The sequence below is a fragment of the Gadus macrocephalus genome, chromosome 23 (genome assembly GCF_031168955.1).
Source record: "Gadus macrocephalus chromosome 23, ASM3116895v1".
Lineage (NCBI taxonomy): Eukaryota > Metazoa > Chordata > Actinopteri > Gadiformes > Gadidae > Gadus > Gadus macrocephalus.
This window is the reverse complement of record NC_082404.1, coordinates 8504664-8521627: the sequence shown is the minus strand read 5'-3', so window position 1 is coordinate 8521627 and position 16964 is coordinate 8504664. Positions and strand designations below refer to the sequence as shown.

General features: G+C 45.9%; 2 protein-coding genes across 2 annotated transcripts in view; one reads left to right on the top strand and one right to left on the bottom strand.

Annotated features, from left to right (window-relative positions):
* Positions 1 to 13289, bottom strand: part of LOC132452919 (CYFIP-related Rac1 interactor B-like) — a 30967-nt gene extending 17678 nt beyond the window's left edge. Inside the window, exons 1-2 of the mRNA XM_060045754.1 lie at positions 13136 to 13289; positions 4229 to 4311 (exon numbers count right to left, since the gene is read on the bottom strand). The gene's annotated coding sequence lies outside the window, so the exon portion shown is untranslated. The remainder of the gene's footprint in view (positions 1 to 4228; positions 4312 to 13135) is intronic.
* A 637-nt stretch (positions 13290 to 13926) lies between these two features.
* Positions 13927 to 16894, top strand: eef1a1l3 (eukaryotic translation elongation factor 1 alpha 1, like 3). Its single transcript, XM_060044995.1, has 7 exons — positions 13927 to 14176; positions 14260 to 14439; positions 14761 to 15057; positions 15135 to 15285; positions 15530 to 15786; positions 16058 to 16292; positions 16580 to 16894. The coding sequence occupies exons 1-7, from the start codon at positions 14033 to 14035 to the stop codon at positions 16687 to 16689; spliced, it is 1374 nt and encodes a 457-aa protein (XP_059900978.1). The 5' UTR covers positions 13927 to 14032; the 3' UTR covers positions 16690 to 16894.
* Positions 16895 to 16964: the final 70 nt, after the last annotated feature.

The window sequence follows — 16964 nt, the reverse complement described above, 5'->3', positions numbered from 1 at the left end:
CACACACACACACACACACACACACACACACACACACACACACACACACACACACACACACACACACACACACACACACACACACACACACACACACACACACACAATCAGCGGAGGACAGGTGTGTGGCGTCAACACTCCATCGGCAGGTGACCAGGTAACCCTCTCAGCCAATCAGAAGCGACGCATGCAGTAGCACGTGTTGAAGTATAGAGAGGGAGTCTTCTGATGCAAACCAAGGTTCTCCGTTCTCATCGTAATGAAGAAGGCGATCTTTCCTAATCGACATAAAGATGATCTGATGGATTCATTCTTATTATTGATTGAGCAGAATCAGCCAGACAGCTGGATGATTGATGATTGTTAAAACACATAACGCTTGTTATTCAAGTACTGACCGTAAAAGAAGTACAGCGCACACACACCCACACCCACACCGATCGATCGGCCCTCCGGTCACTTAGCGGGATCAGAAACAGGCAGAGAGGTGCTTAAGAACAACAGAACAACATACTAAACACACCTCCAGCAGAGACAATCACACCTCTGATTCCACGTCAACAAGACCCAACCCAGACCACTTTCTAACAGATCAAACAGCCAGACGACACATTCACTCATTTTCCGTCTGGGATTAATAAAGTAACACCTAAAGAGTGAAGAACATGGTCAACATAACATGATTTAACATCATGTTAAAACCAGTTTTAATCCAGAAGGTGTTTGACACGAATGACCTTGTAACAGAATAAGGACCCACATCAACCTCCCCATCAACCCTGTGCAGGTTCACTTGGTCTGCAGACCCTGAAGTGCAGTGAAACACAAGGTTTCCCCTGCGGTTATTTCGGTGTGTTTTAAGGAGTACACAACCGACGCAACGGGGCATAGTTGTTTTTTTCCGGGCCGTTTCACAGCCTGAACTCTGCTGCTGGTTTAGGGTGGGGCCCGTGCCCACCGCGGAGATGTGGAGCAATGCGTGTTTTCGTAGTAACGGCGCATCCCGGCGTTTATTCGGAAGGCTAGCAGCGCCCTCTGGCGGTCGAACGCGGTAATGCAGGGGGAGGGAGCGGGGGAGACATACTGGCACGCCTTAATTCTAAGGGGTCACCGTGGTATGGATCGCATTACAAGTGAACTATAGAGCTGGGAAATACAGCAGGGATATCATAGTGCATGTTCGTATCGACACGACGACCACAGACAACTAGATTGGGTTTCAAGAGGTCGACAACAATCGTATCGTACCCCCTGAGTGGTTCAGTGATGTATAACTGGTATCGATCTTGGATTCTGGCGTCATTGAAGAGCAGAGATGTAGTAATCGCCTTGACTTCTCCCCCCCTGCAAGGCATTACTGTAAAGACGTGTCGAGTTCCACAACAGTGAAATAAACAGCGTAGGGATGTAGCTACTTTACATGTGTGGTATGACGAGGTACATTGTCCAGTGTCTTTGATAGAGAGAGACACGAGGAAAACAAATAAGCATGCAAATGGGAATTATCGCGGCCGGCAAAATGATCGCGCTCATTTTAATTTATCTTGCGATTAATTGATTTATTGCTTATCGCGACAGGCCTAGGTACATAATGTACGTCCATATCACAACGTTTACTAGTTTACTACTCAGCAGACGCTTAGGATTCAGAAACATGTCAGGATACATGTCATACATGTATCCTAGATGGGTTAGGGGTCTTTTTGCTATAGGTCAGGTTGACTGTAGACCTGGGAGTCAAACATTACCTTATTGGTTGAGAACACTAAACAGAGACAACCAATCAGGGGAGAGGAAACACAGATCTGTAAATATAGTTGGCTCTGCCCTCAACCTTGGACCCACCCAATATCACACCACCAAGCACATGATCTCGCCATTTATTTCTCATCAGAGATGGTGTCTCTTCCTGTCGGCCACGGCCCGTACATAGAGCCAAAGCATCTGTATCGACCGATTCAATCTTGGGTTAAGACTAGATTACATCCATTACAACATAATCAATGTTTGTCCATTAAAGGCAGGATAGCCGTATAAAAAAAAAAGATTAAATTATTAATTAGGAAATCATGTTTCAATTTGTTGATCTCTGACAGGGTGAGGACCCGGGCGTAGTATTGATATGATGTTCTCAGCATGTCGCCATAGGACCGACACCCGACACCAGACATGAATCTAATACCATCCTATAGAACAGCCAGGGAAAGCATATTATACCATGAATTTAATAGATTGAAGCCACAAACACGGTGGCTATGTCTTTAAGAAGGATTCATTAGGATAAATGTTGAAGACCTGGACTCCAGGTCAACTTCAATAAAATATTTATTCTGCCAACAATTACATAACTGTAGCTTTGAAGAGGGACATTCTAGAGACTGAACAGTCTACACAGAACCTTCTAGAGATGGAACATTCTACAAAGAACATTTCTGCCCAAACAAACATTCTACACAGAACATTCTAGACAGTACATTCTACGTGGATAGTTCTAGAAAGAACGTTCAATATGGAGCCTTTTCTAGAAAGCATTCTAGAGGCCGAACATTGTATCATGAACATTCTACACAGAATGTTTAATAGACAAAACATTCTGTGTCTGAACATTTAAGAGTCAAACCTTCTAGACGGAACATTCTAGAGACCACACATTCTGGAAGAAGTACCTCCTAGACCAAAAATTGTAGAGACAACTAGATTTAAAACAAGGCATCAAAAAATAGAATGAAACTGGAAGGGATGGGTGGTGTTACTGTAGACTTCTGTGTGTGTGTGTGTGTGTGTGTGTGTGTGTGTGTGTGTGTGTGTGTGTGTGTGTGTGTGTGTGTGTGTGTGTGTGTGTGTGTGTGTGTGTGTGTGTGTGTGTGTGTGTGTGTGTGTGTGTGTGTGTGTCAACAGCCCGGTGGATCTCTGAGGTCATCAATATTACATCACCATGGAGATCGCCAGAGAGCTTTTAGCAGACATAACAACCCCCCACCCCCCAACCAGACAGATCATGGCTCACTACCTATGGATGAGCACGGAGGCTGTGTGTCAGCTCCCAGATGCTAGGGGCAAAGGCGCGACATATACATTTCTGCCTGAATTATTTACTATTCTCAGTCTCAAACACATGGCCTCCTGTCCGCTTCTCTGGTTGATTTCTACTGATTTTTATTAAGGATAATGGGCAGTTGGACCGGCTGGTTGGTCAAATGTTATAGTTTAAATTTAGAAACATAAACAGTAAGGATAAACAGTCGTCACGTGATGAAAATGGCAAAGAGAGAAAAAAAATACTACCACCAGTTTCCACCAGCAGATGGCGGTATGGGCTTGGGTTTGACCACAAAGTCTAGCGTGAAGTGTCTTTACGACCCATCATGATTCTGCTTCACCGTGGTTCTTCAAATCCTCTCCCTGTATTTAGCCGATTAAAAACAGCCTGATTAACCCATGGCACACCAGGCATCGCATCTACCCCAGCTGTTCTCGTGGGCGCACGTTTCACCCCGGGGGGGGGGGTCAGGCACTGGAAGCTGCACTAAAATAGTTAGCGGTCTGGCCTAATCTGTTGGCTTTCAGTGTTTCTAGGGCGCCACGCCAACACGGCATTAGTGTGTGAGCGATGCGTGGCGCGTGCACAGACCCCATGATCTGGATAAGTGAAGCAAGCGATAGGATTAGGCGTCAGTGTTCACACGCGCGGATGAACCAATGGGACGCATGGCTGTGGTGCTGCCATGGTAACCATATCCAAGGAGACGAGGAGGAGAATACAAACGGGGATGCGCTCGTGGAAAAAGAGTGGTGGCCGGGTCGCGGTGGTAGAGCGACGCTACGAGAGGCAATAGAGGAAACCTCAGGGCCATCTATGGGGAGTTAAGCTACACAAGCCAAGCCCTCAATCCACTGGTAGACACACACAGTGATAGTGTTACACCTACATCAGACTATTATAGCCATTACTAATGTAGGATTTTTTTTGCCCATTTTGACAATTAGAGCCTTGGTTGGGCTTCATACAGGGTCATCCAGAGGTCAGGTAGCGTTAAGGCCGAGACACTGAACTCACCTGAGACACTTGGACAGAGACTGATGGCATCTTCATTATTAATCCGCAAAAATTAAGTTCACTTCATGTCGCACACACACACACACACACACACACACCTACAAACAGGGGGTTATGTAGCAGGGAGGTGTAGGGTGGGGTGGGGTGTAGGTAGGGTGTAGCAGGTCTTACCAGCAGTGGGTGGTGGTGGTGGAGTGGGGTGGCCAGGCCTGGCAGGGGGCCTTTGGTCACAGAACTCCAGCAGAGGTCAGCCTCTGGAACACACACACACACACACACACACACACACACGCACACATAAACACCAGTACAACCGATACACAAAAACACCTAAAACACATGCACAGCCGCCAGCTGTCCTTCGAACAAACAGCAGTTCATATAAGATATAGCGGTAATATGCAACAGCTCAACAACCACACAAACACCTAACGACATAGCTGACCCGCTGCGACGCAGTTCACTCGTGGAACCATCAGAACACTCATGGTCCCAAGAGGATCAAAGGTGTGAAGTCGTGTGCTTTAGGCCCATCATCACATCATCGAACATCCTGTCAGTGTTGGCTGTGCATGCTACAGTACTTTTCACTTTTTACTGGTGATGTGTATCACGAGGTAGTGCAGGACTCCTTACACTTTCATTACTCTTTCCGCTAACACGATGCTGATCGGCGTCTCTGGTGATTCACTGGCTAGTCTTGACAACCGCAACAAGTACGTCGCGGCGTTCACCTTCGCCTATCTGAGTCAGACAGAGTCACGCTGCAGGGCTGGAGGTGAATGTGGAACAAACACGCACTTGAACGGCACTTCCTATTGTGCAACGCTTCCTGTGATTCAACGTGCGCTTCGGGTTTCTGGGCATCCTGGTTTCAACACGAGCTGTGAGAAACCCAGTCCTTCATCTTTGAGAAAGAAGAGCAAAAAAAAACAACACAAAGACACACGGGTAACTCTTTGTTGCGACGCAATAAAACAAAAAGAGAGAATAGTAGATGCTGGTTAGCGACCACCCAGGCGAGAGAAGCAGACAAACCGGCGGTGGGGTTGAGATCATCACAGAAACTACCGGCCACACACTGGTGATCGGAATAGAGGGAAAACACACAGACCGGACCACATCTGCATGCAGACGCACCTTGCAGTGACAGTTAAAGTGGAGGTGGTGTAAATGGTGTTACGAACCCGGCCTGTTAATGGTATCATCAAGACTGTGATCTCCCTGTGAGATCACAGGGTCTAGAACATAACCTTCGGTAGACTGTTGGTGAGAGATCTGGGTGTGGGCCTGGATGCAGAGACTAGGGCAGGCTGTTGGTGAGAGATGGGTTTGGGTCATGTCTTAACAAGCATAAGAGCAGCTCCTACGGCATAAGGGTTAGTTACCGTTATAAGCACTGCCGTTAGCAATTATAGGGGAGAGAGGTACAGAGGGCGAACGAGGACAGTCAGTGGAGAGTGAGGGGAGGCCAGAATGAGATTACTATGAATTACTGAAGCACACACACACACACACACACACACACACACACACACACACACACACACACACACACACACACACACACACACACACACACACACACACACACACACACACACACACACACACACACACGTTAGTGCAGGAGACCCTTGCGTGATTCATTGAGCAATTCAACTGTGTGCTATGTAATTTAAAAAAAGTTCAACCATGAACTAAAGTGGTTCAATCGAGTTACATCAGCGTGTAAGCTAACAAGGCTTACAGTTTCCGCTTACATGGGGAAACAAGTGGATTAATTTGAGGTATCAACACATTATCATGCAACCATACCATTTAATAAAATATATATATAGTATCAGATATAGTAAATAAATGTTAACTGTAAATCTGAGCTCTGCTCCTATAGGTCGGTTTTGTAGGCCCTCCCGTGCAGGCATTCCCTGGACCTCATTTCGACAGCAGGGCAGGCCATCAGTAGGATCAATACATGGCCTGTCGGAGGGCAGGCGCTCTCCCTAAACATGGAGGGAGGCTGTACCCCTGGTGTGCCCCAGGGACCCCCCTCAGAGGTTCCCAGCCTCTTGGTCGGGGCCCCATTTGAGTTCACCTGATTTGCAAACGCAGTTGCTGGAATAAAATCATAACGCTATATTCTTAATGATGCGTTGCTGATGATATAAATATTTTAAAGAGGGTCTCCTAAAAGGTCCTTTATAAATAGATTGCCTCATGATTTTTAGCCATTAGCAATCTACTAGTTATCAAACACACACACACACACACACACACACACACACACACACACACACACACACACACACACACACACACACACACACACACACACACACACACACACACACACACACACACACACACACACACACACACACACACACACACACACACACACACACACACACCCCCCCTCTCTCAGAGTGTGCTGAATAATGAACGCTCTCCACGATCCCTTAGAGGAATCGTGCAGGAGACATTAAAGCATTAATATCATTACAGATTTTTAGACGCATTGTAGACGCAACGTGTTCAGATATCTGACTGTAGCAGTAACTCTAGAGTCTTGAAATAAATGGATAGACCTATCCATTACCCCATTGGTTACTGTGACAACCGGAGGATTGACTTTCTCTACTCAGTGGGGAAAACGTCATGAGTGTATCTGTGCATGTGTACACGATGTGCACACAAAACATGCATTTACATAAAGTAAGCCCAACCTAATCTGAAAAGGGTAAAAGACAAACATATTTACCATGCATTAAAATAATAGATCCAATAAGTCAATGTTGATGACGTTAATGATTTAGTGCTACCATGGTAACTCATATTTCACCCCCACAGAGACAGGGAGAGCTAGGCCCCCTCCTGTGTTAACGAGGAGGACTAGTGGACTGAGGTGGGATGAGCCAGAGAGTATCCCCTATAGAGGCAGTGCTACTTCAGTCCTCTGCTCAGTGCCTCTAGGCCAAGCTTTTATCCTCCCTGCTATAGCCCTCCCTCTCCTATGGTACTGCTTTTATGCAACGCTACTATGCCAGGGGCCGTTTGAAACACACAGCCTACATTTTTTTACCAGGACAGTTTGATTCTTCTTGTGCCAGTTAAAGAATGACAGTTGAATAGTACACGCCAAGAACGTCAACAGTAGCGATATCACGATATCACTGGTAAACATTTGATCATTTAATATTTAATACTTACTTAAACTTGAGTTTCCCATTTGAAAGACTCAACACTGGTAACACAACCCCTGGCCAACCACGTCACCCCCGTGTCCCATCGCCTCCACAGATAAATACCATTCTTGTGCCCCCCTCTCCCTTTTCTCACCCTCTCTCGCCCCCACCGTCTCTCTTGCTAGTGTCTGACAAGATCAGCCCAACGGCTCATCTACAACAGATGTCTACGACAGATATCAGAATATTGTTATGACAGATGACACGCATGTTAAATGATACATTTCAGTGTTTCCCCCAGTAAATGTCTTAGTCAAGGTGGTCAAGGAGCGGGGGGGGGGGGGGGGGTGTGTCTCCGTTTCAATTCCATTCAAAAAGCCTCGTTATGGCACGACCATTCTTGTAACAGTAGTACTGATTCATTATTGATCTTTATTTTTTACACCTGATGGAAGTATGTTTTCTTTTCCTACGAGAGTTTTCGACTTTGTTAATGCATAATAATTAAAAAATATTTATTACAAAAAAAACATTATTATTATTTATTTTTTTAATATACAATGGTAGCCAAGGCGGGGCCCTATTACACACAGTACTGGGCGAAACACTGCATTTCCTTGTGGTAATAAAAGTGTGTAAACGGATATCAGAGCCCGGGTGGGGCAGCGGGGTGCAGAATGGTTACGGGGTCAGCATGCTAGCACCATGCTACCAGCCTAGCTAGCTCATGAACACCCCACCGGGTCTCCATCTGGGGTCACATGCCTTCCCTCGACTGCTCATTGGCAAGTGAGCAACCCCCGGACGAGGAGGGTACGACACTTGGAAACGCATCCAATAATAGTAGACCAACACCACTGTTGTGGGAGTTAGGGGGAGGAGATGTTTGCTCACAGGTGAACAGCTCTGGGTTTGAACCCCATTGTCCCCAGTCTGCCTGTAGGCATCTTATGAAGCAAGGTGCACTCTAACCCCTTCCTGCTCCTTAATGACCCGTCTCTGTACTGTCTAACCCCTTCCTGCTCCTTAATGACCCGTCTCTGTACTGTCTAACCCCTTCCTGCTCCTTAATGACCCGTCTCTGTACTGTCTAACCCCTACCTGCTCCTTAATGACCTGTCTCTGTACTGTCTAACCCCTTCCTGCTCCTTAATGACCTGTCTCTGTACTGTCTAACCTCTACCTGCTCCTTAATGACCCGTCTCTGTACTGTCTAACCCCTTCCTGCTCCTTAATGACCCGTCTCTGTACTGTCTAACCCCTACCTGCTCCTTAATGACCCGTCTCTGTACTGTCTAACCCCTACCTGCTCCTTAATGACCCGTCTCTGTACTGTCTAACCCCTTCCTGCCCCTTAATGACCTGTCTCTGTACTGTCTAACCCCTTCCTGCTCCTTAATGACCCGTCTCTGTACTGTCTAACCCCTACCTGCTCCTTAATGACCCGTCTCTGTACTGTCTAACCTCTACCTGCTCCTTAATGACCTGTCTCTGTACTGTCTTAACCCTACCTGCTCCTTAATGACCTGTCTCCTTACTTTCTAACCCCTACCTGCTCCTTAATGACCCATCTCTGTACCGCCTAACCCCTACCTGCTCCTTAATGACCTGTCTCCTTACTTTCTAACCCCTACCTGCTCCTTAATGACCCGTCTCTGTACTGTCTAACCTCTACCTGCTCCTTAATGACCCATCTCTGTACCGCCTAACCCCTACCTGCTCCTTAATGACCTGTCTCCTTACTTTCTAACCCCTACCTGCTCCTTAATGACCCATCTCTGTACCGCCTAACCCCTGCCGGCATCTTGATGAGGTTTATCTAAAAAGTAATTGTAAGCCTCCTACTAAATGGCTCCCTGGTCAATGTTATTGGACCTCAAGTCCAACCAGGGAAAAGACAAAGAGAGCAGAACACCTGGAGTGGGCGTGGCCTGAGCTGGTGCGCACCTGGCCAGGTACCTGCGTTACCTCCATCCCTGCAGTTTATTAAACAGACGTCCATAGATCTGGCCTCACTGAGTGTGACAATGTGAGTTCTTATCTGTGACAGAGTGGTTATTTATAACTATGGTAATTATTTTTCCATGAGCCATATATCCCAGCTATAGGCTTCCCACTGGAGCTCTGTCTGCAGGCGGATATGCAAATAGGCCTCTACTGTGAATCTGGATGAGGATCCTACAGCCTCGATTGCGGTTCCCTGTTTTGCACATGGATTGAAACATGTGCTCCTCTTCTATCCAACTGCTATGTTCCCAGTGTGTCAGCATTTGGGTTGCGATATAGTTTAGGGAAATGTTGCATTTAGGTCATGTTGCTGTCAGGGGCAATATTCATTGGATCATATGTATATCAAACTGTGGTTGCCAGGCAGAAATCCTTTCTCGGTTCGTGGACAGCTGCAGATTATCACGCAGTGCAGTTTTACGGACGCATCTTTGAGCCTTTAGCGCTGGATCGCAGAAGGGAAGTTGGCTGTAGGGTTGGCTAGGTTTTAAAGCACTACAGCCAGACATTGATACACAGCCCTAGCATTCAGTTCAAACAGCGGTGTTAATCGAGTGTGAACTCGGGTATCTAACCTGGGCCGGCCGTGTTCCAGCGTGCCTCGAGAGATGCCTGTAAACACGCAGCAACACGCCGTAGGAAAATAAAGAGAGGAATCAGCTATGGCAAGACATCTCTCGGCAAGGGGAATAATAAAAAAAAAACTCCATCCATAAACGTCTCTTGTTTGTACTACACAATCTTACGACGGATCTCGTCAGACCTCGATGGTCTCTCCGACCTCGTTATTTCCCAAACGCAATGGTCCGAAACGGAGGAGGAATTCAGTCAACACCAGTCCAGACTGGTCGTGGGGACCAAGCAACCCACAACTGTGGAGTCTTTGGGTTCTAGGACAGAGGAATTGAGATGGATAAACAGCGGTATAATTGTTACTTTCTTTGTCCACCAGCCAAATAAGTAGTAAATGTTAAAATGTTACCATCCCCTCAATATAGGGCAACATTATTTATTTGTATTTATTTATATAATCTTACTCCTTGTATAGTTCCATCACAGTGCATGTTCTACAAGTAGGACTGCAGACTGTGTACTGTATGAAAAGGAGCTTCGTATTATTTAAGGCTCTTAACATCCTCAAAAGATTAGCGGTTATAAAAGGTATAGGTTTACAATATTTCTTCGATCAAGGTCCTCAAATACATAACTGGCGCTATTGGCTATGTGCTGTTGTGCAGTTTAGCAGCCTTCACATAGTGTACTTCTGCACAAAGGAACAACACTACAAAATGGCATCAAGCCAAATGAGTTGGGATGTCTAGTGTAAATCGGGCCTTGAAGATCTTTATGCAACAGAATAGATAACAGATATATGGCAAGGTTCACGTCAGGTCTATGTCTGCTGTGGTCTACCCAAGATATACTGTAGCTAGAGATAGAGATAAACATATATTTATCTATAGATATAGTCAATAACCTATATTAACCAATCGTCCACCCGATATATTAACCCATCCATACTATACATTAACAATTTACCCTATATTTATTCAATCACCCTATACTATAGTACCCTTATATTCACAGGTATACTAACATTCACCTTTATATCATTAACCCATCCACCCTATATTAACCCATTTCCTCATACATTCACCCACAGTTGTGTCAGTTAAGAAAACAACCTAGTAGTTATAGCTCTAGCTCAAACACAGGTCAGCCCCACGTCTGAGTGAATGCCACTGCCCTTAGGCAACAATAAAATCTAGGTGCGGTAAAAATAGACATTTGACAAAGAGACGGGCATGTTACCCAATCAGGTGATGAGTTCATCATCAACAGGTAGACTTCGATCCTTCTAAGCATCCATAGAACCATAAAACTGTCCAGTCAAGACAATATGCCTACAGTGTTGCTGAGAGTGAAACATAAGAGTGAAACCATACGAAAGTAACCATTTCTAAGTAACCAAATCTTTTTAATAGAATTGCCAACTCAAAAGGCCTAACCATAATACACACAATCGCTAAATGGGTTGGAAACTAAACACGGGGTTGGAAACGAAACCAGCCAGCCAGCCACACACAGACACACACACGCATCTACAGCTAAATGACGCACGTCACCAACAAGCGGTACAACTTATGAAAACATAAAGTATAAAAGGTTTATTATCATGTATCAATGCTCATACCCTCACAAACATAACAAGAGGCAGAGCCGCTTGAAGACCACACACCCCAACCCTGGTATTCTAGAGACATGCTAAACTTTCTGGTTTCAGATCCCCCACCAGTGAACCCTCAGAGCGTTTAAAAGCGTTTAAATAAGTACCCTGAAAGTGGAAGTGACATCATGGTTTTCCAAGCCATGACAGCATTTTTTATAAAGACATCCGACCTTGGCCCGCATCTGCATGCCAAGGCCGACGGAGGGGTCAAAGTTCACTATTCTTTAATTTCCACCATTTGTTCCTCAGAGACAACATGGCCGACAGCCAGTTATTAGTGCTGTGCCAGCCATTTGGGTGACACTGCAGAGGTGAATGCCATTTCATCTGCAGAGTGCCGTAACACATCCCTCTTTAAAAGCCATACCGGGTCAGATAACAGCCAGGCCCAGTTGTAATACTGCTACAGCAAGAGACCCAATGGTTCATTTCCATAACGTCATGCAATCTGATTTCACCATATCGCGGGTTGCAATAACATTGCGCGTTACAAGCTACAGAGAAGTGATAACTTCCCCATTTTTAATACAAGCATAGCAGGGGTACGGCTGATGGTAACCAAAAAATGACAATCTGGGTTATCTGGGTTCAACATAAACTGAGTCTGAGCGGATGGATTTCCTTGTCAACCATATGTAGCAAAGAGTGCACCAGGCCAGTAACACTTTGAGCAACTCTCGCCTTCCTCTTTTTGGAGAAAAGATAAGCTGTTCAGAAGGGGTTTGTTCCAATACAATTGAGTTCCGTAAGGAATAGAGGCTTATGTAGATTAGGACGCGTCAGTTGTATTGGTAGGCTATATAGCCCTTCATCACAGTCAGTCTCAGAATGCCACCACTTGACAGAACAACACCCTGAGCGGTCTAAAGGTCTTAAAAGGAACCCAGAGGGCAGAAACCTTGAGAAGGAACACATAAGAGGGGACTAGCAGGAAGATTATGTTTATAGATAGCAGTTCAAATATTAAATAATCATAATCATCATTAGTAAATAAATTAGAAACATGAATTATTCAACATTAACCCGGACACCGACCTCAAATGCCTCGAGGCTCTCCTCCAGAGGCGGTCAGGTCACACGGGACCAGCACAGGACTAACCTAGCTCCTCTCCTACTCCAGACAGGGACGCTGGGATGAGCTGTTCTGAACCGTAATGGTCCACTTAGTAATATAATCCTGTCCTACACGATGGCTTCCGGCGAGCGAGTGGTCATAGTGTCAGTCGGCACATGGCACAGTAAAAAAATAACTTTGTTCAGCTGGATGGACGTTATTCGGTAGAGCTTCGATCCAGAATCACTCGTTCAAGGCAAATGGGTCACAGGCGCAGAAAGATGCGTCTTTTCAGAGATATAGGAGACCCCCGCTTTGAGTCATTTCTAATATATCAGCGATGAAAGGTAGATATTACTCTTCACACTGATCGACTAGTGAGACATAATGAAGTCCTTAAATCTACAATAGCAACGATCAAACTTGTAGTCACACGCTTTGATTTCGACGGACACGTTTTGTGGTAGCGCATTGAGACTCCAGAAAAAACACACATACACACACTCTTCTACAATGAACGCGGATGAATGACAACTGATTTAAAGTTTAGTCGTGGCGGTTTTTATCACATCGAGAATATCAAAATGATGTGTTTTTCTTACCTTGATGCTCGCAGACAAGGAGAGCACTCGACTCGATGGCTCAAGAAAAAGCGATTTGCTTATTTGGTGTAGTTCGCTCGATCCCAAGTTCCGAACGTACCAATCGCCGCTGTCAACCGAGCCGCTGATTGGTTGTTCGCGGAGGGAGCCAGCGCCCACTGTGCATTCGAAACTTGATTGGTTAGTGAAGGAGCGAAGTCCCGCCTACCGTACGTTCGGATCGTGGGATGGAATATTTCCGGGTTAGATGGTCGGCGTCACCGGTCCGCTCCACACCGGGGACCCCGACTCCTCCCACTTTGTTGTGTTCGGATACTTAATTTAAAACGTTTTAAAAACACAACTCCCTTTCCTTTATAACCGGTAAATGGTTTCGCTATATTCACCTGACTGTTGTTGGCCTACCACAACACTTGGAATCTTGGAAGATATCGACTGATATATTTCATTAAAAGGAACCTTGTATTTCGAAAAGCATCGGCTTCAATTAGGCCTATAAATAAACCTATTTTATTATTACCCCAGAAACAGTTCACATGAACAGAAAATATCTATAATAAATAAACAGTTACTACAAAAAACGGATTAGCAGTAGGCCTACTTGTATATGCTTTACATTTTAAATAGTTCCGTACAAATTGTTGCTATATAGTCTTAAGTAATGATCGATTCGATTCAGTTTCAATAGTAGGCTACCTAAGCGTTTATGAAAAAAAAAAAAAAAAAGACAAGTACCGGTACTGCACCTGATTCTGATTGGCGTTAATTGTGAGGTAGGCCTACTTTCTCGTATAAAAACCGTAGACGGAAGATCACCAGCAAGGTAGTCCAAGCACAAAAATTGGTTCTCGAATCCAAATTGAAGTCTACTGCAACTCTACGAAGAAACCCTTCAACATGGCTAAGGAGAAGACCCACATTAACGTCGTCATTATCGGCCATGTGGACAGCGGCAAGTCCACCACGACCGGCCACCTGGTCTACAAATGCGGGGGCATCGACCCGAGGAAGATCGAGAAGTTCGAGAAAGCCGCTGCTCAGGTGAGTCTCCTACTGTACTATCGTGCAATTTTATTATTTTCTTTAAACTGTATCTTATAAAACCTTTACCTCGTTGCAACCAGATGGGCAAGAGCTCCTTCAAGTACGCCTGGGTGCTGGACAAGCTGAAGGCCGAGCGTGAACGTGGTATCACCATCGACATCTCTCTGCTTAAGTTCAACACCAAGAAGTACAGCATCACCATCATCGACGCCCCGGGCCACCGGGACTTCATCAAGAACATGATCACCGGCACATCGCAGGTGGGTTGGAGGAGGGTGGTCTCCGATCTCGATTGAAATCGTATAGTTTGTTTAGATCTGAACCATTAACCTTTCAACTGCAGATATTCACTTCTTTAAAAGTGTCTTTACTTTGAAATTTTCTAGAGTCAACCATTCTAGAGTATTCTGTGTAAATGTTACATTCTGATCCACTTTTGCCCTGGCCCCAACATTTGAAAATATTATACCTAGGACTCGCTACAACTCAAGTCACTAGAGGCTGCTAATGGCTAACTTGCATAGTGCTGGTTTAAATGTTTCATTCAACATGTGCTAATTTGTTCACCTTGTCTTCCCCAGGCTGATGTGGCGATCCTCATGGTCTCTGCAGCCAGAGGAGAGTTTGAGGCTGGCGTCTCTCGCAGCGGCCAGACCCGTGAGCATGCTCTGTTGGCCTACACCCTCGGCGTGAAGCAGATGATCGTGTGCGTGAACAAGATGGATCTGACTGAGCCGCCATACTGCCAGAAGCGGTACGATGAGGTGGTTCGCGGGGTCACCACCTTCCTGAAGAAGATTGGTTATGAGGCCTCCACTGTGCCCTTCGTGCCCATCTCCGGCTGGACGGGCGAGAACATGATCACACCCACGCAGAAGGTACGGTCGTAATGTGACTTTCTACTGTAGCAGATCAATGAGGTTTTTGTGTCTGACTGTTAATGTTGTGGGCCCAGATGTCATGGTTCCAGGGCTGGAAGGTGAAGCGTAGGGAAGGTCATTCCAGCGGCAGAACCCTCCTGGAAGTGCTGGACTCCATCCAGCCTCCCATCCGCACCATCAACAAGCCGCTCCGTCTCCCCCTGCAGGATGTCTACAAAATCGGCGGTCTGTATACTTGATCCCACGACATCCCCCATCAATTATATTTAACCTTTTCTTGCTAGAGCAACTGAATTCCAGCGGAGGTTTCTGATGGCTACAGGCATGTTTGGTCAGCTTAATTTGGTTTTGTTTAAATATATTTTCAAATGATGCTGGGACTCAAATCTTTCAATTAATTGCTAAAAATAAAGTGGCAGTTTCCTTGGTGACTCTAGCACCGGTCATCCAACTTGGTTTCCCCTCACAGGCGTCGGCACCGTCCCTGTGGGCAAGGTGGAGACGGGGATCCTGAAGCCCGGCATGATGCTGCTGTTCTCCCCGGCCAAGCTGACTGCGGAGGTGAAGTCCATCGAGATGCACCACCAGGGCCTCCAGACGGCGCTGCCCGGACACAACGTGGGCTTCAACATCAAGAACGTCGCCGTGAAGAACCTGCGACGAGGAGACGTGGCGGGCAATGCCCAGCAGGACCCCCCCACTGAGGTGGACAGCTTCATCGCCCAGGTCCGTCTCACACAGGGCGGGTACTTCGTTTGACTGGGAGACGTAATTCCATCGTTTGCAGGGTAGAGATGAGCGAGCCATATGAGACGTTCACGGTCTTATAGAGGGAGGTCTCAACACTAGGGATCAGCTTTATGTGGTAATTTGGGGCTAGCTACATTGGGAGTAATAAACTTGTATGTTAGACCAACGCATCACGCTTTAGATGACATTACCCCGCCACTACTGTTGTCTTGACAAGGGGTTGTAACCTGCTGTTCTCCTTCTCCAGGTGATCGTGCTGAACCACCCGGGCAAGATAAAGGCAGGCTACTCCCCGGTGCTCGACTGCCACACCGCACACGTCACCTGCCGCTTCCAGGAGCTGAAGGAGAAGCTGGACCGCCGCAGTGGGCAGAAGACGCAGGACCTGCCCCAGATCCTGGTGTCCGGGGACGCGGCCATCATCAAACTGGTCCCCAAGAAGCCCCTCAGCGTGGAGAGCTTCTTCAGCTACCCCTCTCTGGGTGAGTCCTCAACTAGCGGGCTCCTATTAGTTGAGCTTGCCTCGTTAACTCAATCAGGTCTTTTGGCAATGTTTGCTAAGGAAGCCTACTAGTTGGTGACTTGGGGGGGGGGGGGGGGGGGGAAAGGACAATCTAGCTTTCAAGGGCATCTGTTATCCTTTTTCCATGTTCCCCCTTAAGAATAAATTGTTTTCGTAGGAATAGATTTACTATGAAACATCTTTTCATTTGTTTTGAGCCATTTCAGCTATTTATATTTTAACTCTTTATATTTTTTCACCCAACAGGACGCTTTGCCGCCAGAGACCTGAAGCAAACTGTTGCCGTCGGAGTCATCAAGTCCATTGAAAAAGCCAGCTCATTGAAATCGACCCAGAAGAGCCAATTGTCTAAATAAGTTTTGTTTTTTTACCAGTACTCTGGTATGATGGCTTCAGTTGATGTATATATAATTTTTATTATAAGAGTTTTGTGTTGCAACACAAATGTTAATTTATGTTCTCTTAAAACATTGGTTTTAATGTTTTTGTTCCCAAGACTAGGCACTTGATGGCATTTAATTTGTGATGGGAAAGTTGAATAAAAAAAAAAATGCTGATTGACCTTGTGGTAAATATTCAATGCATGTCCTTACAATTGGCGTTAAAAGAGACCTAAACCCATATTTTTTTG